Source organism: Kryptolebias marmoratus, linkage group LG10 (assembly GCF_001649575.2).
Source record: "Kryptolebias marmoratus isolate JLee-2015 linkage group LG10, ASM164957v2, whole genome shotgun sequence".
NCBI classification, from domain to species: Eukaryota; Metazoa; Chordata; class Actinopteri; order Cyprinodontiformes; family Rivulidae; genus Kryptolebias; species Kryptolebias marmoratus.
The window spans coordinates 13,005,836-13,028,180 of NC_051439.1; the positions used below are offsets into that span (position 1 = coordinate 13,005,836).

The 22,345-nt window shown below is 41.3% G+C and overlaps 2 protein-coding genes across 7 annotated transcripts in view; one reads left to right on the plus strand and one right to left on the minus strand.

The window, feature by feature from the left end:
* Nucleotides 1-20,774, minus strand: zfyve28 (zinc finger, FYVE domain containing 28). 3 transcript variants are annotated; one of them, XM_017417873.3, is made up of 14 exons: nucleotides 20,434-20,774; nucleotides 8,992-9,132; nucleotides 6,212-6,349; nucleotides 5,849-6,051; nucleotides 5,669-5,758; nucleotides 5,458-5,547; nucleotides 5,268-5,369; nucleotides 3,636-5,180; nucleotides 3,328-3,423; nucleotides 2,837-3,000; nucleotides 2,641-2,757; nucleotides 2,107-2,208; nucleotides 1,865-1,968; nucleotides 1-1,736 (listed from the first exon to the last, which is right to left on the minus strand). In XM_017417873.3, exons 1-14 carry the CDS (start codon nucleotides 20,467-20,469, stop codon nucleotides 1,605-1,607), a joined length of 3,060 nt encoding a protein of 1,019 aa, XP_017273362.1. In that variant the 5' UTR covers nucleotides 20,470-20,774; the 3' UTR covers nucleotides 1-1,604. The 3 variants fall into 3 exon arrangements, with proteins under 3 accessions (XP_017273362.1, XP_017273354.1, XP_017273372.1); XM_017417865.3 differs by having other exon boundaries at nucleotides 2,107-2,211; XM_017417883.3 differs by lacking the exon at nucleotides 3,328-3,423 and having other exon boundaries at nucleotides 2,107-2,211.
* cfap99 (cilia and flagella associated protein 99) overlaps nucleotides 18,505-22,345 on the plus strand; it is a 9,213-nt gene continuing 5,372 nt past the window's right edge. For 2 of the 4 annotated variants that reach the window (XM_037977833.1, XM_037977832.1), the window contains exon 1: nucleotides 20,907-22,290. In XM_037977833.1, coding sequence (XP_037833761.1) covers nucleotides 22,198-22,290 — 93 coding nt within the window. In that variant the 5' untranslated portion in view covers nucleotides 20,907-22,197. Of the gene's footprint in view, nucleotides 18,650-20,906; nucleotides 22,291-22,345 lie in introns of those variants that run through there. The other 2 variants (XM_037977830.1, XM_037977831.1) reach the window with 2 other exon arrangements.

Genomic DNA, 22,345 nt, shown 5'->3' on the forward strand with positions numbered 1-22,345 from the left:
TTTTAAAACAGAAAAAGGATCATTTATTTCAATATACATCGCATTTAAAACTATATAACATTTGTTGAATATTTTACACAGCTCTTATTATGGAAATGAATTTGAGTTTTACAAAATAAGACCAAGTTCTGAAATAATAACAGAATTTCTCGTCCTTTTATTACTGCATGATTTCCTCTTTTTTTTTATACATAAAGGTAATTTACAGCTTCATCTCATTAGTGTTCTTTATAAAAGAAAATTTGCAATGTTTCAAAGTAAGTTTTCCTATAATTAAGAATATTATAAAGTGATTCTGAACAGATAATGCCTGAGGGGCTGCTTCAAGTCTGGGCAGAACGGAGAAAATTAAATATTTCACTGTTATTCAAAGATCCATATTGGTCACTTTACAGCATTCAGATGTACAAAGCATTGTCTTGTAAATGTGGAAGATGCTTTCTTTGCTATCGTTGCAGAAGTAGCAAGAAGGAAGCTGTCAGTCTGGCGGCAAAATATCTGTTTCTGTCTAACATTATACCAACACAATGCTGTTCTTCAGAAAAAGCCTAAAATATCAAAGGATCTGTCTCTTAAGTGTGAATTAGCAGTGATAATATTGCACAATAACATTAATGAGGAAAAAGAAAAATCACTGGGCGACATTAGGCCTGTTGTCCTGTGAGCCAGCACCTGAGAAGGCCTCTGGTCCACACCAATTATTCACATTGCGGTGTTAATGAGGTTAGTACGTGATAAGAGGTCAGCTCTCCGTTATGGAGCTTCAAGACAATACTTCATATCCATCTCAGCTACACCGGAGTCCTCGTAGCAAACTCAATATGTGGTGGTTCAAAAGGGAAAAGTAATCACCACCAACCTGTACTGGAATCTGGACTCCCCTCACAAAACGACACAAAAATTTGCACCTTTATTACCTTAACAAGCCGGAACAGATAAAAAAAACATTTCCTGGTTTTGAGTTTTGCTCTGCTGAGATTTGAGGCCTGCTGAAGACTGTTTTCAAACTCCCATTTAAATATCAAAACGCTTACGTGAATTGTTTTAGCACAATCCTAACCAGAACTGGGGAGATCGACGTGGTGATTCTGACTTACATTCTTTTAAGTGTAGTGGTCCTTGGACACAGATGTGGGAAGCTCATTAAAGCATAGAAAAATAAAACAACTCTTCTCATTATCACCTACAGCAAGAGGGGGGGGAAAAAACGTAGCCGGTTCTGATTTTGTGGCGTAAATTGCTAAAAAAAAAAAAAAAGCTGCTGCAAAAAAGTCGCTGCTGTTAGCTCATTCCCTCTTTGCACGTCAACATTCAGTCTTCTGAGAATTACTCGTACTGGATGGGCACAGAAAAATGCTTTCGAAACCCACTGACACATTAGCATTTCTGATAAACGGACTGGATCATCACATCGTGGTTTCTTGTCTGGACTTTCGGCTCGTCTCATTTACAGTGACATTATTCTGAAGCCATGCTCAGGAGGTACAATCATGACCGTTAAGGATTACCAGAGCAGTGCTGCATTAGCTTTTGTTCACAGCGGTGGATCTGTCTGTTGCATATGCTCTTGTGGCAGACTGTGTGTTGGAGGTAATGATACGGGTTCAGATGCCGGGCTTGTCGCTGTAGAAAGGCGTGACATGAAACATGTAGCAGTGGGTGCAAACCCTGACGGGCTTAACTTGGCCATATCGAGGCAACGGAGCAGAATGAGAAGAGCAGCGAGAGCAGAAAATCTGAAATGAGAGGTTTTGATGAATTAGTTGCAATCTAAAAACAGTAAAATAATAATTTGTTTCAACCGGTGCAAATTAAACTGAGAGGTTTTGATAGTTTTGCAGCTTTGAGGATAAACAGCTCATACCTTTCCACAGCTCCTGCAGTGATGCTTCCTGCGGATGACGGTAAAGGGAGCCTTGCAGGCGATGCAGGAGCTGCAGGCATCATCGGGGACCCAGTCTGGAGGGTCTGCAACGAGAGGCAACACGAAACGGTAAACACACAGCAGAACTGTCACTGGCTGAACATTTGCTAAGAGACAGAGAGAGAGAGGCAGGGGGAAAAGGAACAGGATGACAACTGCACTCTGTCTGTGGATGTGCTGACCTTCGAACTGGCCCTCCCGGGCTTTGGCTGCCAATTCTGATGATGAGATGGTCTCCTGACACAGAGCACAGTCCTCCAGCACTGCACTGCGCAGAACAGGACCTGCTGGACACCATAAAATAACTAATTTTAACTACCACACGCTGAAATTGATCGCTGTTTGTCTAAGAAGCTAAGCAACAAAATTACAGCCCAGTTAGGGATAGTGGTGGAATAATAGGGAATGTCTGAAGCAAGTGGAACAGCTATTATAAGACAGCTTTCAAAAGCAATTAAAGCAGAGGGGTTTTAATGTGTCTTTTATTGGAAGAAAACAGGACTGAACCACTTTGAATACCCTTAAACATTTGATTTGTGAAAACAGACTGACTATTGAGAGCAACTGCACAGATTAAGCTTGAGAAGTCGTATCAGGGATAAAAATACAGGCTTCATTTTACTGAAATTATATCACAATGACAAATTTGACAGAAATCTTGCATTCTGGCTGAAAAATATTAACATGGGACAGATTAACTACACCGTATTTCTCACCCTTCTTTTGCTTATCGTTGTCTCCTTGCTCACATTTGGTTGCCATAACTTCAAAAAGAGTCTTGAGGATGCTACGAAGGTCACTAGCATAGTTGGTCTGCAGCTGGTCAGCAACACCTGTATCGCACACAATCATGCAACAAATATTAAGCCAGGAGATGTAAAGACATACAGAAATAAAAATAACTTTCTTTACCTGATATGCAAACAAAGAGACGGTGGATAAGATCGCTGCTGCTGTGAAAACGGGATCGGATCTTGTTCCTTGCTGCCACCTTGGCGTCGTGCAGAGCCAGCTTGATCTCCTGGTGGTCCAGTTCCTCCGACGTCCCAGAGCTGGGAGTTAGACTGCTGACAGGACTGAACGGAGACAGAAAAAACTCATTACAGCTCTTTCACAAAGGCACACATTATTTAGATTTCAGCATTTGCCTTTTTTTTTTAAATCGATAAAACAATCAACACATGACACACTCAATATATTCCTTACATCTTCTACTATAAAGCAGCAGAGCAAATACTTTATGAATGGCATAAATCTCAATAAACTAACAAGGAAACTTAGATGTGACTGACACTTTAATAAACCATGAATAAAACTACTTAAAGTCTAAAAAACAAAAGAAGCATTTTCTAAATTTTTTTTTTAATTTCATGAGACAGACACATGGATGAACTTTATGTTACCTGGGAGTATAAGCACTGCTTGAAAGACTACATGTGGTTACCGACACACTCTCACAGTCACTACCTGACACAGAGCTGAGGGGAGAGTTCTGAAAACTAAAAACAACCAAATAAATAATAAAAAATAACAAATATATACAACCAATGAAATGTTGAAATAAATACAGGTAATGGAACAAATAGTAAAAAAATGTAAAATAGAGATTAATGAAAACCAACTGAATATTATTATAATACATATGGCAAAAATGCAGCCAAAATAAAAGAAAACAAATACCAGATTAACATGTGAAGCGTCGAAGACAAACCTGGTGCTTCTCCTGTTTTCCTCTTTGGTGTCCCGCCTAAAATCCTTATTTTCTGGCTTGCTGTTATCCGCCTCCTTGTCAGTCTGTCGGCCTCCACTGGAATGCTGCTTCCTTTCAGTCCTCAGCTGGTGGTTACATGTGGAGACCGCCCCCCCTCTTCTAGAGCTGCAGTCCTGAGAGAGATGCCCCTGCCCCGAAGACACCACCAGGCACTTTTCACAAAGCTGGGAGTTTGAATCCTCTTCCAGCGGCTCTGCGGAGCAACGGGACGAAGGTGGAGTCAGCTGGGCGACCTCACTTTTGCTGAAAGGTTCGTGGCCGCGCTGAGGAAGCTGGCAGGCGGCAGACTGGATGACAGTGCTGGGAGCTGAGGTCTTGGTATGTTTTTCCAGTCCCAGACCCAGGCCTAATCCGAGTCCTGCGGTCTCAGTGGCGATGGCATCCTCTTGACCGTCCTCGCAGCTCCCGCAGCAGACACAAGAGTTGAGCAGGCAATGGGTGGCCACCAGGGGGCCACTGGGCTCAATCTCAGAGGGAGGTGGCCGAGGCAGCAGCAGCTTGTCCACTGCCAGCTCCGTCAAGCTGGGGGAGCGAGGGTTGAAGATGACTGTAGCGGACAGCTTCATCCCTCCCATGCGGTGGGCAATGACCTCAGCTGTTTCAGATGCTGTCCCTTCTAAACCCATTTCCCACCCGTTGCTGTAAGGCAGAGGTTCAGAACAAGAGGAAGGGGTGCACGGGGGGCGTTTTGCAACAGAGCAGCGCGTGTTCAGGCTGCGTGGCTGTGAACAAGGCTGCTCTGATGTCGTCTCAGAGTACCAACCGTTCCTACCGGAGTACGGTTGTGTTTCGAGCTTGTGCTGCATGCGACATGTAGGCTCTTTAGAAGAATGGACGACAGAACTACAGGCCTCTCTTGCAATGCTGGCGATGCCATCACCTGCTGCATCCAGATCCTCCATCAAAAAGACCCTGTCCTCCTCCTCTACATAGATGCCTGTCCTTCCCTGGCTCCCCAAGACCCTGCGTGGGGAGGCCTCAGTGCTGGACGCTCCACTGGAGCCTCCAGGCTCTCTCCTGCTGGCATGATGGGCCGGGGACTGGCCCTGGCTAGGAGGGGACAGCAGAGTGGACATTTCGTCCCCCACGCGATACACCATCATGTTGAGCTGCTCCAGTTCCTCCTCATCGTACTGCATGGAGCAAGCCAGCTCGGCCTCCTCCGCCTCCTCACAGAGCAGGCCCTCTTCCTGCTCCTCCTCCCCCCTTTGGGTTTTCACCTCCTCCCAGCCATTTTCAACTGCTGCCAATTCCTCCTCCTTATCGGGGACGACAAACACAGGCATTTGTTCCTCCCCCTCCTCCTCCTCCTCCCCGTTTGAGGTGTCATTAGTAAGGCTGCAGGATGAGCGATTCTCTTGGACTTGTGCTGGTATGTTGTTTGTGGCCACCCCCTGGCCTGTGGACAACTCTCCTTCCTGAGAAATACACAGGTTTCTCTCCAGCATCATCAACTCCTCCTCAGTGAGAGTTTGCAGGAGATCTCTGCAAATAACATTGGAAGATAGTTGCAGTAAAAAAAAAGCTGAATGAGAAAGGGACATTTTTTTGACGAATATTCCTAGAATTCACCTAATTTTCTTCAATAAAGTGCGAAAAGGCCTGAAGAGATCAGACATGTCCTCAGATTTACGGTCGAGGTTCAGAGGTCCCTCAGGATACACAACAAGCCCACTGAAAAACACGTTTAGCTTTCTGTAAGAGGTGGGTGGAAAAGAGGAGAGGAAAAAAAAGGGCTGGTGGAAAGACAGGCAACACTTACCACACAATGGCTAGTCTGGGAATTGTAAACATGAGTGCAGGTTCATAGTCATCGATCATGTCTTGTGTGAGATAGCCCAACTTCAGAGCCCTGAGACAACAAACCGGAAGGCACAGTTAGAAAGGAAACCGCATCATCTTCTGTTTCCAACCCATACTAGACAGAAGTAGGTGCCTAGGTTTATATTTCTGAAGGATAATCATCATCATACCTCTCCACAGTCTCACAAAAGAGCACAATCACCTCCTGCTGTACGTAGTATTCTTTGGGAGACTTCACAGGCACCATGGCGGACACATAGCTGCCAACAGAAGAAAGAAAGAAAAAAAACTTTCCTAAAGACAGCTGCAGTTTAATTTTGATGATGCAGTCATTCTTGTTGCTGATTTACCTGAGCTCAAACTCAGCAAAAAGGCTGTCAAAATGTCGTAATGCCTCCCTCATGCGGTCTGTGTACAAGTTAAGGTCTCTCAGGGCCTGGTCTCTGGTGATGTTGCGTACCTCCTCCAGGCTGCGAGTCAGGTCTTTAGCCAGGGGTCTCATAGCTATACTCTCTATCTCCCGGTTCATGATGATGGAGCCTGCAGCCAAACACTGAGCAGGAACACGTACATCATTAATTATCTCGCACTGATCTGCGAGAGTTAATGCTCACATTTGATCATTGATAAACAATGCTTGTAAAAGAAAAACTGAAACGGAGAATTTGCGAGGTTGTTTTTCTTTCAGGCCGATGCAGGAGGGAATACGCTACCTCAGCTCCAAACCACAGTTGCCCTGCCAAGTTGTCATGACGAATCTCCTCGGGGAACTTGACGCAAAAGTCTCTGTTGGCCCTGTCGTTGGGGATACATTCATCCATGATCTGACTGATAATGTTCAACACGTTGTCCTGCAGACAAACACAAAAGTGACACAAAACCAAATTGAGCAAACTAGTTGGACGGATGAAAAGAAAATGAGAGGCAGCCTTGTTTAATTAATGTTATTTACTAATCCACATCCACCTGTCACCCATTTAAGAAGATCAGTTGCATTGCCTTGCTTGAAGACATTTGATTAGGAAAGAAATAAAAACAATTTGACAAGAACATGAGATCATTACGGCCCTACAGCTACGTTCAGCTTCAGCAGAGCTCCAGCAGTGAAAACACAGTGTCACACACACACAACATGAACAAATCAAGAGCTTCTGTGCCGCTGGCATGTTTAACAGCCATAACAATGACTTACAATGAGCCTTTTACTCAATCCCAGCTGTGCTGTAGACTGTAATCTTGTCAGGAAAAGAACTGTGTCTTTCTCTGCTCGCCCCAAGGAGAAAGATTAAAAAAGTCTGGGAACAAGAGCTTAACCACTTATTCCTCTATGTCAGTGTGTTGAACATGTATCCAGGCTGAATCTCCCTAAACGGGACACAAAGAATCATTTTTCACTTGTCTTAGCTTCCAGGTGCAGGGTCTCTAGCAGGATATGAATATTTTTGTCTGACTGAAGACAACCAACTGTCTCTGTTTCCTTTTTTATCTGATCTAACTTTATCTTTGTCCATTGCAAACACAAGATATTTTCTACAAGTATTGAGTTGTGCTTCCCAGAGAGTACTGGATGGTGTATTAAGGTCTGACAGGATTTTTTTTTCTGGTCATTCTTCTTTTCTTTTCAACAAAAGGTTGAAAATTTGAATTTGTTAATCCACAAGACCTGTTACCACGAAAGGTTCGGTTTATCTTGTGTATATTTTAGCATACATCAGCCTTTTGTCCTGATTTTAATTTCTTTAGAACGGCTTCTTGACAAAAAAAACCCCTTTGAATTCAGACCATTTCTGATTAATCTTCAGCGCACTGATCAATTAAAAGATGAGGCATCTTTCAGGTCCTGCGTCAGGTCGTTGCTGACAGAAGACCTGCGCTAAAGGACATCACTTTCAAAACTGTTCACCCTCTGTAGTTTCTTAGTTTTTAATCTTTTTACTCACTGCTTGTCCAGTTCAACATGATTTTAAGACACAATAAACACCATATATCAAGATTACGGCTAATAGCTTTTCGGGGAATCAAAAAATTGAATGTTATGATGTAAAAAAAATGCTATAATCTGCTTCAAAGTTTGTCAGTAACAAAGAAACAATTAACAGACTCTGTTAGGTGTGAACACAACACTGGTTCGTCCACTGGGTAAGACACATTTTTATGCTTTAATGACTCAAAAATGAACAATTAAAATTGCAACCTGACCTGAAAATAAATTTTAAAATGCAGTCATTGTCCCGAGAAATACTTTAAAAGAACTGCAGAAAGCTTGAGGAGCTATTGATAAGGAGCTGTGGGAAAATGTGGGACAAAGTGGAAGTAAAATGTGAAGAAACGGGAATAATGAAGGATTTACTGCACGGTACCATCCTTGCATGTTCCAGCAGGCTACAATGTGGGAGGATAATATAAGCAGTAAGCCAGTAATCCAAGCAAAAGTCTATGAAAAAGATCTTCATTGCGGCAGCAGGTTCAAGCACATACAGTAATTTTGTCTTGAGTCTTCCTTTTATATTTAGGATAGATGTGTTTTGGGGAGTCATGCTGCTTTGTTTAATGCTCAAACTCACTGAGATCTTGAAGGCAAACCCCCTTAATCGTAATCTTTCTGAACCTGTAACTTATTGGAAAATATACAGAGCTTTTTTCCATTATATGTAAAAGAGAATGAGAGGGTAGATCACTCCCGGGTACTCATAAAAGATAAAAATAAAACTCTAAAGGAAACCCAGGTGATAGCTTGGCAGACGGAAGGAAGAACCAGAACAGCCAGGGATCAAGTCGTGACCTTATTAAGTGGTTCTCCCCATGTGCCCTGCCAGTGGGTGGGAGGGCAAGGCACAACAGGCCAGATGAAAACCTCCTCCACTACACGTATAACTTTAACCATAAATGCTGCCAACACTCCTGCTCTTTTGGTCCTATAAACACCTAAAATAAAAACTTTTATCACTGCAAACAGCTCACTATCTTACATTCAGACTCCTCTTCATAAAGCTGTAGCTCAGATTTCACTAAGTTAACAAATTTATTCTGATTCTGAACATAATTTCTTTGGAAAAAAAGGTGCAGTTTTTACAGGCTTTGTTCTAAAAATCTGCCGGTGACACACAGCTCAGTGGGCTGCTCAAGCCAAGGTAACAGTGACTGCTTCCAGACGAAGTCGACTCGTCTCACCTTATCAGCAAAAAAGATTCATATAGGAATTTAGCCAAGCAGTGTTTAGTAAAGCAGTCATATCACCATGGCTGCATCCTGGAATAAATAACAAGGACACTTGCTATTTTCAGGTTTGAGACCAAATCAATGGTTCGAGCAGGTGATTATGTGAAAGAAAGGAATCTGAAATAAAAACAGGCAATCATGGCTCAGAATGAAACACAAGCTGAGGGTTAATTTATCTCGGTGCCAGCTTTGCTCCACTTAAGGTCTATTTTTATGCACCGTTTATACAGGAAGGCCGGGAAAGATGATGACTTCATTTGTTCTCCGTACTGACCTGACAGGATCGGAACTGGTTGACCAACAGGGTACATCTCTGAGGGTCCTTCCTGCCGTCCAGGCTGTCCAGCTCAGTGGCCACCTGGTTGAGCTCTTCATCAGCGTAGTAGAATTGGGCCAGGAGCTGAGGGTCCGTCCTCTGTGCAGGGACACAAACAAACACGAGGAGGTCGTCTTCATTACCGTGTTCAATAAATGCAAACAGTCTCTAAAACAAAAATGCTGAAAGGTTATAAATACAACTGACTGCAACGATCAATTACTGGACTAAACTTTTATCTTTGGCAACCTTTTAAACTGAATGTTAAAACACATTTCGTTCAGTGAAAATCAGTAATTTTACAGCCAAGACCTCGGGACAAAAAGGTTAAATGTCCCAAGTGGTTGTTAAGCTGCAGACACAAAAGATTTCCTGTAACCATGACCTAATTTTACTGCTCAAAGCAGGACAGTGTTTACAGAGGAAATTACTCAATGCAACAGCAAACAATACTTTTACATGACCCTAAACAAAGGACAGGGCAGGTCAAACCAGAACCCTCTGAATCAGGACAGAAAGAGGCAAATAGCAAACTTAAATCTATTACTTGAAATTATCATGCATTTAGAGAAATGTCTCTGAGAAGAAACATCTAGATATACTGTAAAAATATTAAACATCGATCCTAACATTTTGATTTAAATTTTAACTTCATTCAGCTTCACAGAATAATATACTTTATTCGAAGTTATTACTGGTATTTAACGTGAATAGGGATTTAAATATATAATATATATGACTCCACAGGTAACACACGTTGCTGAACATTTGCGTTTTAATACGAGCACTTAGTTCACTAGTAAATAATTTGTAAAAAACTTTGGATTTCCTGTAATATCATGCCAGTCTGACTCAGTGAATGAATTTAACTAAATGCTTTTTAATAAGTGGCAACATTTTAGAGCTTTGTTTATAAGTTGAATTTTACTGCTATTTAGTCAAATTACATCTTGTTGCAACAGAAAAATATGCAACAAATATAACTTGCATGTATTTATTTATTCAGTGGGTAACTCAGAAATTGATGCATTTGATCTTTTAAAAGACTTCTGCTTTTCAAGAGAAATAGTCTTTATTATACTATATGTACAGCGTGAAGGTAATATAGCTCATTCATTATTTAAAAAGTCAAGCAAAATAATAAAATAAAGCACAAACATGAATACACTTTTAGCATGACAACCTTTAACTAACCTGGGTACAGTTTTGCTCATTTTTTAGCAAAATTTTAACAAAATAAAAGCATGTTCAGGCATACATGCAACTTATTCAGAAAAATTGAATTAATCCCAACAAGATGAGTTAATTAGAGTAAAACCTTCCGAGGAGAGAGAGAGGACTGGGTCCTGGAAGAGGATTTGTGTCGTTATCTCCCACCTCACTCCCCGCAATGTTGAGAGAACAGCTCAGTGCATCAAATCACCCCACTGGAGTGCACATAAAGTCCCAACAACAAGCAAAAAAACCCAAAAAAAAACACAAGCTCAACAACCATTCACTGACTTTGCTTAGACCTAGGTAAAACTGAATTATCAGTCCAAGTTTACGAGGCAATCAACTTGCCAAAATCACTTCATGCATCCATAAACAGAAACCTCCTGAGGAGGGCGGGCGTGAACCAAAAGGTTAATGCTTCTGAAAATGGCAGTCACATGCCGAAGTGTGTCATCACAAAACACACAATGACACAGGAGCCTAAAAGGACAGCGTGACTGTGGAAGAAGGGTCACCTACTGTGGTAAACAAACTCATTTCCCTGCCATGCTTTTCATGTTGGAAGCCTTTTTCACAAAAAAAAACCCAAAAAAACCAAACAGCAGAATGCTGGGATTTTCTGAAACCTCTTGCATTTCCTTCTCCCTGAAGTTTGCAGTGTTTCATGTAGCGTGACGCTTCCCCCTAAGACCCTTGCTTTTCTCGGTGAATATGATCCACGGTGCGCTTCCCTCAGTGCTTCTCATTAATAATGAAACAAACAGAAAGGAGAAAATACTGAGATCCACCCAACATCTGAACTGCATGATCGCGAGGAGGAAAACCTCCACTGAAGATGCATCTGCACCGAAGTTATTACCCTGACATATTATGGACGTCAAGGCAGAGCTTCTAATTCACACCTGACATTTTATACCCTTTATTTTACCCCCTTATAGTTAAATTAGTTTTGAAAAAATCACAAGAGCTCTAAAGGATAACGGGAGATTTTATTTTTTTTTTTTTAGGAGACACAAATTACAAAATCCGCAGCAACTTTTTATTGTGAAGGATTTGCATCTGCATTTGGTGGCTGAAAACCAGGGCTTGTGTGCCGTGTTTTGCAGTTTGGAGCCACAATAGATGATCTTCACAGCCGCTCCCGCTTCACAACAAGACAAAAAAACAAAGTCTGAGGAAAGTGGGTAACATAGCTCTGTGGTGATGCATGGACATCTGTTGCCACAGAATCGTACGTCACTGTGATCAGCATTTTGACTCCTCTTTTGTGCTCGTTTAGTTCCCATAATCTCGTCTGAATGAGAACTGCTTTATACTGCAGAGCAGAGCAAAATATTTTGTTTCTTTTCAGTAATAAAAAAAACAGCAAGGATGAGTGAGCTGACGAGAAATCATCACAAAGACTTTCTTAATTATCCTGTAAGAAACCAAACCAACCACAAGAGGAGCTTTTATCTTTGCATTTAATCTCTGAGAACCGGGAGCTGTCACGAGTTACGACTCAGGTTTGCCTGAACAACAAACTTCACAAGAATGAGCAAGTGTACAGTGTTGAATAAATGTCATGATGACCAAACGGGAAACGGGAGTGGGAGACGGTGCAAAAGCTTTTTCTAGCCCAGGCACGAGACAGCCCACAGACTGATGGCATCCAGCTGGACGCATATAGACAGACGTCGAAGGAGGAAGACAAGAGGCGTTTGCAACAGACGCCATCCTACAACATTCCTGCAGCATTGAATCATGAGGGAAAAGTCAAAGACAGGCAATGTTCCCTGCATGCAAATCTAGTTTTAGATAGTTGAGCTGTTTGTTTGGTGTACGACAAACGATCATTGATCACATGTCTCATAAGAGTTATAAAAGGACTGATTTTTGTCTGCTTTAGCCTCATTTCTGACACTCATGTGATGACCTGAAGCCTGTTGCACCAGCTGTTCACGAGTTCAGATTTGGCCTGGTTACACAGCAACTCAGTTAAACACTCAAACCGGTTCTTTATGTGGAGATTATTTCCATCAAAGAACTCAAAAAAATTATTTCAAATGAAGTGCCAGCCCCAAGACTGACTTGCTTAAACAAAAATCCTTATATAAAGTGAAGCATGAAAGAGAAAAATGACTATCGTTTTAACATGACGCTTGACTGAAATGTTGTTTTATATCCTGCTTAGTCTCCAGAAACAGCTTTATTTGCAGTGTCCTGCTTACGTAGTTGATTAGTTTTGACTGAAGAGCACAACAGATGTTTCATTTAAACTGATTACTCACTCAACTGGATATCCAGGGCTGAGAAATCCAGTAATAAAACACAGACCGGTCCTCAGTTGGACATTGAGATCCACGGCCTCCGCTGATTATAATTACCTTGTTACATGGAATGAGTCAGTGATGAGGTTAGATGTTGCTCTGAAAGGCAAAACAGTCGGACTGTTTGTGGAAACAAGAGTTGACATAATGTACCGTGGCGTTGCAGGCAGCAAAGTAAAGGCTCCGACCTTTTTCTTTACAAATTTAAAATGAACGATTAACAAAAAATGGTCCGCCCGATAAGTTACAAATGGAAAAATAAATAAATAGAAGTTTATAAAACACAGATGACAGACACAATTAGAGAATCCCACTTACAGTAACTTTATAATAATCTTAAATTGAGAGACAAATGCCAATATTCTGGCGTATGCACTGTATGAGAAGCGTAAGAGAACCAAGTGTTAAAGCTGCTGCCAGTGGCTCATTTGCGGTCACCACGGTAACCACACACCTGTGTCCGTCACTCCCCGACGGCCAAGTTAACGAGAGGCGGACACAAACGCAGGCTGAAAGTAAGCCTCAAAAACTCCACGTCAGGCAGACGGTTCTGATGGCAACACGTGAGTTTTTCTGTGTCTACAGTGTTTTACGTAGGGGATACGACATGTCAAAAAACACGCTTTACTTCAGGTTTTAAACCGAATATTTTGAGCTAAAATATAAGCTTGGCTGTGCACTCCCTGCCTAGAGAAGATCTGAGAGAAAACCATCAGTCCTGCAGCAATAAGAGACACACTGGGTGAAAGAAGACAAAAAAAAAACAAAACACAATTTGAAGTATAATGTGTACATGGATCATAAAGAGGTGTGGGAGTAAGAAGGGTTTGTAAAAGATTTGAAAAGTTCAGACATTTCAAAAGTCAGTGAAATCAACTGCCAATTAAATATTTGATGGAAAAAATCGGTAAAAAACCATTAAACTTAAACTGTGATGGCGTAAAAACCATAAAGATATCAAAATGCCAGCTCAGACATGTAAAGTCCAACTTTCTGTGACTTTTCTACATTTCTACATGTGAACATTTCTACTGTGAAGTATGACTGACCTACAGAGCTCCGAAGAGGGCTGGGTTCTCTCATATATTATTATTTATTATTTTTTCCTGCATTTTTTTTTGTTTTAATGAATTTTGCCTACTTTGCGTGCAACACACTGCTACTAAAAGTCATAGCACACTATTCCTGATCGAGCCAGACATCTTGATATAATTTGCATGCTTTGTTTCCAAGCTGCACAACAATATAAATATAAATTTAACCAGAATGCTAATAATGCCTTCGCTTTGGCACCCTCACTGAAGACATGATCTATTTCCTGGGGTTTCTCTGGCCGTGTAAAAGTTTTTATAAATGTATGCATGTGATCATTTGAGTCCTGAACTTTCAACATGCATCAAAACCACCAATGACGGCTCTAGCGTGCATTAGAGGTGAATTGATTCAGCAGATTCAGCTTTTGTCTGCTGTGGCCTGCCAGTCTCCCGTATGACGGCTCTCTGAGGCTCCCCTCACTGCGGTCACCAACCCTTCATTTTGAATCACTAAAACCCCACAAGTTCATCCAGGGTGACAATTACTCCTAAGCCCCCCCTCATAGCGTCAACTCACCATGACTCAGTAAAAATTTGGCCTCTTTTTGTTTCGAATCTCGTCCACAACGAGCGACAGCAGCGCGACTCTCTTGGAAACGTGTTACTGAAGGCTGTAACACCAACATTTTCCTCGTGTGATCCAGCTAGCTGCCGATTCTGATCTTTATTTCTATTCAGGCTGCAGAGATGATGACGGCTGTCAGGCTAATGCTTCCTGAGCGTCCACTGCAACGGTGCGTGCATACTGAGCCCACTTAAGGGACTTATGAGGAAACCTTGCCTTTGCCCTCCATACTCTATTCCAGGCTCAATTTGCTGCGTTCTGGCTGCCTGCCAGGGATCAGAGGCAAATATTGCAGCGCTGGGGAGGTGGGCGGGAGAGAATCCAGTTATCTGTGCTTTCATTCAGTCCACTAGCAGACTGGCTAAAAAGACAGCCGAGTACAGTTCATCACTTTTTTAATTATTCAGAGCTCAGCATAAAAGCCGCAGCATGAGTGAGCTGATGGTTCTGGTAACAACAAAACTTCTTTACAATCATTTATATGAGGTTTGGCAGCGCAAAAGAAAAGAAAAAAAAAAAGTCGAAGCTTTCTGAGAATGCAGGCGTTCGCTGAAGCAGATCTCGTTGTGTTGACTCATTCCTTTCATGTTCAGCTTGCATCAGGATTTTTCCTCCTACCTCTGAGTGGTTTCGTGCAGCTACAGAGGCGACTTTTCAATGAGAAACTCCAGCTGCCCGAAAATAATTCTGGTCACATTTCAAGGAGTTTGTTTGAGTCAAGTTGATGTAAAACTGCATAAAAAGCGCAGCTAAATATGGAGGGCTGGTTCTGCACTAACAAGCTGAGTTAAAGTCAAAGTAGACTACAGATTCATTATATCTCATTGACTCATTATGCTCAGAGTAGTCTGCCCATCTGGACTGATGCATAATCTGTGCGCTCGTCTCCTCTCTGAGGTCTGACCTAATCTGGCGTATGGACTACAGCAATAACAGAAGTAAGACATGGGTCCACAGAGGATTTAGGTGGGCAGAGATCAGGTCCAGGATCCCCTGATGGTCGTGTAGCGACACATGGGGGGGAGAACCCCCTTCCAACAGCCCCAAGGACATTCTTATGCAAGAAATAATCCAGTTATACAATCCAGAACTGATGGTAAAACTGCAGCAACACAGAGGAAGGACAAATAAAAAGGTATTCAAAACCAACAACTTGACATTTTTTTTATCCATCTCTCAGTGAGTCCTGGACAGATGACAAGACGGGACTAAATAAAGAGATTTGACTCATCTAAATAAAAACTCAGCTAAACATGCGCATGATTCACAGCCAAGCTAATTCTGTCCACTCCTTGAACAATAACTGAAAGTGTGCAAAGCACAGGCTGTTCAAAATGACACACAGGAACTACTGTATCCGCACACGGACAACGTGCATTTGTTGTTATTGTTCTGCTGAGATTAAATCCAGGCTAGTCAACATACTCTGGCACCTGGGAGAGAACATGATACCGCATCTTTTGAGACCTGCGATTTACAGAAAGACGTTGAAAACAATGATCTGCTCTGGTGGAGCTTTGTCTCGATTCGGTGCGTCTCCCATATTCTTCCCCCGGTTATTTTGTGAATGCTAACTCAGAATTGTTTTCCTGTTTTGAGTTTCTTACTTCTGGATACTTTATGCTTATTTGAAGCCTCTGTATATCAAAACATTCAGCTCAATCAGGAATAGTTTGTTAGGATGTTTGATATTTGTAACTTTTACACAAAATACTGACTTTTAGTTTAAATAAAATTCCTCATAGAAATACACTTATCGTTTCAAATCCTTCAAAAACATTTTTGTTGTACTACTTTTAGCTTTTTTTTACTGTTTTGCTTCTTTTAGCCATCATTCGGCTCCTTTTATCTTTTAGCTATCATTTAGTTCCTTTTAGCTTTAAGCTACTGTTCTACTCCTTTCAGCTAATGTTTGATCTTTTCAGCTTTTAGCTACTATTTTGGTCTTTTTAGCTTCCTTTCTGATTGTTTTAATGACTGTTCTGCTCCCATTGTGCTCCATTTACCTTTTAGCTATTGTTTGTTCCTTTTAGCTATGGCTCTTCTACTTCTAGCGACCATTCTGCTCCTTTTAGCTTTTAGCTACAGGCCTAGGCCTCCGTTGAAAAAGAGATCTGAGATCTCAGTGGGATTTGCATGTTTAAATAAAGGTTAATAAATAAAAACAATAAAATAAATAAATGTTCCTTTTAGCTTCTGTTCTCCTTGCTTTAACTCTAACAACTTCAGTTTCTTTAGCAAACTTCAGCAGTTTCTGTGAAAATGCTGTTTTTCTAGCCAATTTTTGAGAAGTACTTTTGCTCATTTTTTTAATGATATTTTTTCTAACTACAACTACAGAACTCCAACTAAGCCACACTCCTTCTGAATAAAAATGACATGAAATATTCTTTGCAGAGACGACGCTGTTATCTGCCGGCTGTTTTAAGGAGCAGCAGTTCTCCTAAACGAGACAAAAGGCACCTTGAATAAATAATTCATGTTTATCATCAGTGACCATGACGGGGAGGTTCTGAAGGGCCTTAGATCAAAGAAGGTACCAATTATTATCAGTAAAACCAAGGTGAAGGAAATGAGTGTAAAGCCACAGCAAAGGTCAGGACTTCAGTTTCTCTGAGGTGCTGTTAAATCTCACTTCGTCTACAGCTACTTTCCTTCAATCATCACCCCCTCAACACCTCGGACTACGGGGGCCCAGATTCCTCCACCCTGCAATGAATTTCAAAAAGGCTTTCAATCGCCCGGCCTGTCTCAATCTGCACTGGGGTCAGCTCTGTAAATCCCTACAGCTGACACCAAATCAATTACCACACGGCTGGAGGGGTAAGCAGAATGGGACGTCCACAAAGAACTACAGAAACTGGCCTAAATATGAAGCGGGCCCGGCGACCGCTCGGCAGAATCCAATTTCATCAACTCCGGGGCCGACGGTGCAAAGACAAAGCCCCGGTTTGTCACAGCACGGCCTTCCCCACAGCAGGCGGAAAAATATGAGCCATCAGAGACTTTTTAATTAGATAAAGTAAACTGATAGCGTTAAGATTTACGGTTTTGAAACAGACTGAGGCAAATTTAATGTTGCCAGACGGTAAAGTCTTAAGAAATGTTGATTTGTTCATTAAAGATAAAATCAATAAAATTCATTCAGTTTATAGTGTCAAATTCTTACATTTACGAAGCTGAAACCTATAAATTATACGTATACAGGTACAAATAAAGCATATCTAAGTTGTAAAAGCTCGGCACAAAATTTAGCAACCTATATACAATGCTGCTCTGACTTTTTAAAATTACTTTTTAAAGGTTTTAAACAAATTTGTCCTAGGAGGAAAAAACTCCCAACATCAATTTTTTTTAATATCAGCAGATTTCACCAGTATTGGCTGATTAAAAAATAGAATAACAAAGAATTATAGATCATTTTCGATCAAATTAAATGTAGCCGATGCAGTATGAACAAGGTTTATACAACCAATAACAACAATAAACTGAGTTTAAATCTTTAAAAACGACTTCTAGTCAGAGCAGATGTTCTAATATGTTTCTTTAGCATGCATTTTAATCAAACCAAATGATTCTGTGATTAAATACAAAGAGCTATTTAGTCTATTTAGTTAAGAAATGTTATTTTTTTCTTTATTTATTCATTTTCATCATGAATTCTACAACACTTCTAGCATATTGTGGGTAAAAAACAACAGTTTTTCATAATTTTCTGATGTATTTTAATCCTAATTTAAGCAAATCAACCAGAAATGCAAATGCTAACTTTGCAGCAAAATGTCTAAATGTCTAAAATGAAACTTTTCAGACGCCGTAAATATTAGTGAACACGTTTAGGCCGCGACTCTGTTCTGATGAATGATTTAAGCCGCTTGGAAACAACTTCTTATCTTCCCAACTGTGACGAGTAAAGATTTTCTCATGGAGCTACAACTTGAACCAATTTAAAGACCGAGAAGCAATAAAAAAAAAAAAAACGACACTACCTTACAGCAGTGCATCATATATCATGAGATAACCGTAATAGCGTTTCTTGCACAACATAACAGTGAACCAGGACATCCATTTCCCAGGAGGTACCCCTCCGATGAAAGAGGGAAACGTGATTTCTCGCACAAGTGTGAGCAGGGATTGTGGAGCAGAGGCACAAGGAAGTCCTCCACTCCGAGACTCGTCCAGGGAGGTGTGTGTGTGTGTGTGTGTGTGGGGGGGGCACAGCTCTGGAAATATCAATATCCACGCTTCAGTCAAGGGGAACGTGCTGATTCAACACTTCTCTATCTCCAGGAGTACATAGTTCAGAGATAAACTGCTTACTGTTGATGTGAAATGACAAATCCACACAGTGTTTAATAATAAAAAGGGAAGAACCAGAAGAAACTCGCTGTGACAGCAAACCTGGTTTGACACAGAAGAGGGGAATGACGCAGGTGAGCGTGTGCGGTCTCGAGCTGGCGGATAACATGCAATCAAAGGCCTTTTATCTGAGCCCGGCGTGACATTATCTGTTGAGAAGACTCCACTCGTAGATTTAGTTTAGTAGGACAAATCAGCCGACTTTTATGACAAGAGCTGGAGACTCGACAATTTGTTCTACTAACTAGATATGCATGTTAAGTTAAAGGCCAAACACTTTACTCAGCCATTTTGGTCAAACCTTGAAAACAACATCATGCAGAATCTCGCACAATTCTGTGAGATCTCGCATGACCTGTTACCGCCTGGATTATGTGTTGTGAACAACCGTCAGCTACTACCACTTGAATTTTAGCTCAGTATCTGTAAACGTCACTGAGGGGTAGCCATTTCTGTGTTGGCTAAGGTCAGTTAGCTATGGTGGCCATCTTGAATTGGGCTGACTCCAACAGTTAATGCCAACATGCCATGCAGCGTGTTGCATTTAAATTATGCGTTGGGGGGCAAAGCTCAGCTACTACCACGCCAGATTTTAGCCTAATGTCTGTAAAACTGGCTGGCTTATCGCCATTTTTGTGTTTCCCAGTTGGCTGTGGTGGCCATCTTGAATCAGGTTGGCTCCAAAGGTTCATCTCCTGAAAGTTTCATTAAAATCTGTTCCGTGGTTCTTGAGATATCTCGCTAAAAAGTGAATCTACACCTAGGAGAAACGTCCACAGATTATAAATATATATAAATATATATACTGAACCGTTCATTTAACGAGGCAGCCAAGCCTTTAATACTTCCTCTGCTGTGTCAGCCAGGGTTCCACACTCTGAGCTTGATTTACAAAGTCCTGGCACATTCGAGCTCAACCAGAAAGTGATGATTTCGCCCCTTCCACGGGCAGCATTTTTTAATTGTTTCGCCTTTTAAACAACCTTCTCTCCAATTTGACGCGCACCAGACTCATCGAAGAACCCAACAGCGCCGAAACAAGCCCCTTGGAGAAAATATCTGGATCGTCAATAGTTTGATCCAGCAAATTACTCATTCATTTAGCAGCCGACTGATTTGTCAATTATTAGCCAATTTGAGAGAATCAGCATCAGACGCCGATTATTTCACCATGACAGCAAACAGAAACGAACACAAACACGCTGCTGAACAATGTTTCTGTTTATTTGTGGACATTTATTTATTTCACTCATATTATTTAGGTTATTTAAAACCCAGGTTATGCAGAGTGGGTTTAAAAGAAGTCAACAGATTAAAAAGACACAAATATAATGAGAGGAAAAAATGTATGTTTTAGTGTAAATAACCAGGATTACACTGAATGCTTTATTAAAGCTCCAGCTGAATATATTTGGGTATAAATTTGATATATTTGTGACAAAACAAGTGTATAATCAGGTAATTATAAAGCAAAACCTGAGTCAAAAAATAAATCTGTCCTATTATTTTTGATGTGTTTACTGTTTGAAAGGGAGGACTTCATTTAAAACATGTTTATAATAGTATTACTTTCTCACAATCAGTCTTGAAACCTAAAAAACTACACATCACCAGGGACAAACCCTGAAACAGCTGGGAGGAAATTGTTTTAAATCGGGCCAGATTGTCAAAAGGATAAGATTAAGATTAGCTGAGTGAAGCGTCAAAACAAAAGCATTACCAGCAACAAAGAGCTGGTTAATACAGTAAAAACATCAGGAACACAGGCTAATGTTAGCAGCTATTTCCAAAGCTTTAAATGGACAAAAAAAGACTCACTGCAGAGCTGACACGGCTTACAGAAGCCACAGGAACTTACCTTGGGCTTGTACAGCCACTTTCGGAAGCGGTTCATCGTTACTTGGCCACCTTCCTTTGTCGCCGACCCCTCCTCTGCCTGCCCGCCCGTGCGGCTGCAGCGGCGGTCGGGCTTGCTAACCCAGCTAGCCTCGGCGGGCTCCCGAGCTCAGACACAATGTACGGCAAGTTGTCCCGAAGCGCTACAGCGCGGCTCCGAGCGGGAACAAAGGGGATATTCAGGAATGCGTCTCCATCTTTTCCTGAATCCCGACGTTCACAGCCCGTCTGCCCGCCCCGGTTCGCTTCAGTTAACTCCTGCCGACACCACCGGTGCACCACCCGACCCGACGGCCCGGCTGTTCTCTGCCTGTCTAGCGCTTCTTGATGACAGTCACGTTGACAACATTCACCTCCCACTTTCCCAGACAATGCTGCCTTCACGGACTGCTCGGAACACGCAGCGCGCAGCGAACCATGACGAGCGTTAAACCTCAGGGCGCTGATGCGATACGTAAACATTGGAGAAAAAAACAGTATTTGTAAAGGACTCCGCCTTCTCTTTAAAGTCAGTTTAACACAGAGACAAAATAAACAAACCCAAATCATGGTATTATGTGTTTTTCAGGCAAATACAAACATATCATTTTGCAGCAAATTTGGCATGTCAACCAATTTCTTTTTTATTCTTCCTTTTTTAAATAACTTACATGTATTTTTTTCTGTTTTAATCCAGATTTTGTCTCTGAATTTCATTGCTCAAATACAGTAGCCAACTAACCAATAAATACCCAGGAAGAATATGGTAAGAATCAGGTAAGTACCAGGTATGTACCCTGTAATTACACCATCAGCACCAGGTACATACCTGGTAAGTACCACATAAGTACCAGGTGTTATCTGTTGCTCCCCTTTCAAGTTTATACTGTTCTCTTTCAGGAGTATCACACAATTGTTAGTGGAGAGTCCATTTGTACACATGTCATGAGATTATAAGTATTTTCCATAAGTTGACACGACATTTTCACAGATTTTTCCTATTTTAAAGACTTGATTCATTGACTTGTGTATAAATAATAACATATGTTTAATACATTTTTGCATGAATACAAATCACAAAAAATAATGGTTTTAAATCAATTTCAGGAAAATAAATCAGATGGTGCATTGTGAGGTTTGTGTAAAACTCACATAAAAAGTTTAACAATCAGCTTTTCTTCGCACATCATGAAGTGAGAAGCAAGTCACATCCCAGCAGTTAGAAACACAAACTCAATGTTTATTTCGTTAATTTCATCCCTTCGATGGGCCCATCTTGTGCTGGCTGTAACGTTTCCAACAGCACTCGAAGGCAACACCCGGCTCTCACAGACGTCACATCACGCTACGTCATTAATAATATCGTTATGGGAGCCGACAAAGGAGCAGGACGCCACGGTGTTAATCTGTATGGATTGAAACAAAAATGCGTTTAAAAATCCCCCAAACACCCCAACAATACAACACATTTCATTAATTCAAATAAAGGCGACATTCTTGTATTTTAGGAAGAGCGGGGAGGCACTTCCGTTTACATCTGTTTAGTGTTGCTAGGCAACGGCGGAGCCTGTCAAAGGTCGGAGACGCACAAAAAACACTCCTTTCACTTTATTTTTGTGTAAAAAACTGCTTGATAGAATCTGTTTGTCTCTCTTTTTATAGCTAGCACTCAATTTAAAAAAACTGTTTTATGTGTAAGTTTTAAAGTAACAAACTGCATCTCTGCTCCCTTTTTAGTTGATTTAAAATGGCACAGGGCCATTTTATTAAGGAGGCCTGTGTGCTGCTGGATAAATTCAGAGCTGACAGGAGATGTCCAGATGCTTTACAGGATCTGCAGGTAAGCAGACAAATATCACTCTTCATGTGACTGTGTTGAAACTGCTCCTGATCTT

Bases quoted from the DNA above. Each gene is read 5' to 3' on its own strand.
- zfyve28 (XM_017417865.3), bottom strand. From the start codon at position 20,469: ATGAACCGCTTCCGAAAGTGGCTGTACAAGCCCAAG. The intron at 5,759-5,848 runs GTAAATCAGCAA...TTCTGTTGGCAG, and splicing joins TTTGCTGAGTTTGAGCTCAG to CTATGTGTCCGCCATGGTGC. The intron at 5,548-5,668 runs GTATGATGATGA...TTGTTGTCTCAG, and splicing joins TTTTGTGAGACTGTGGAGAG to GGCTCTGAAGTTGGGCTATC.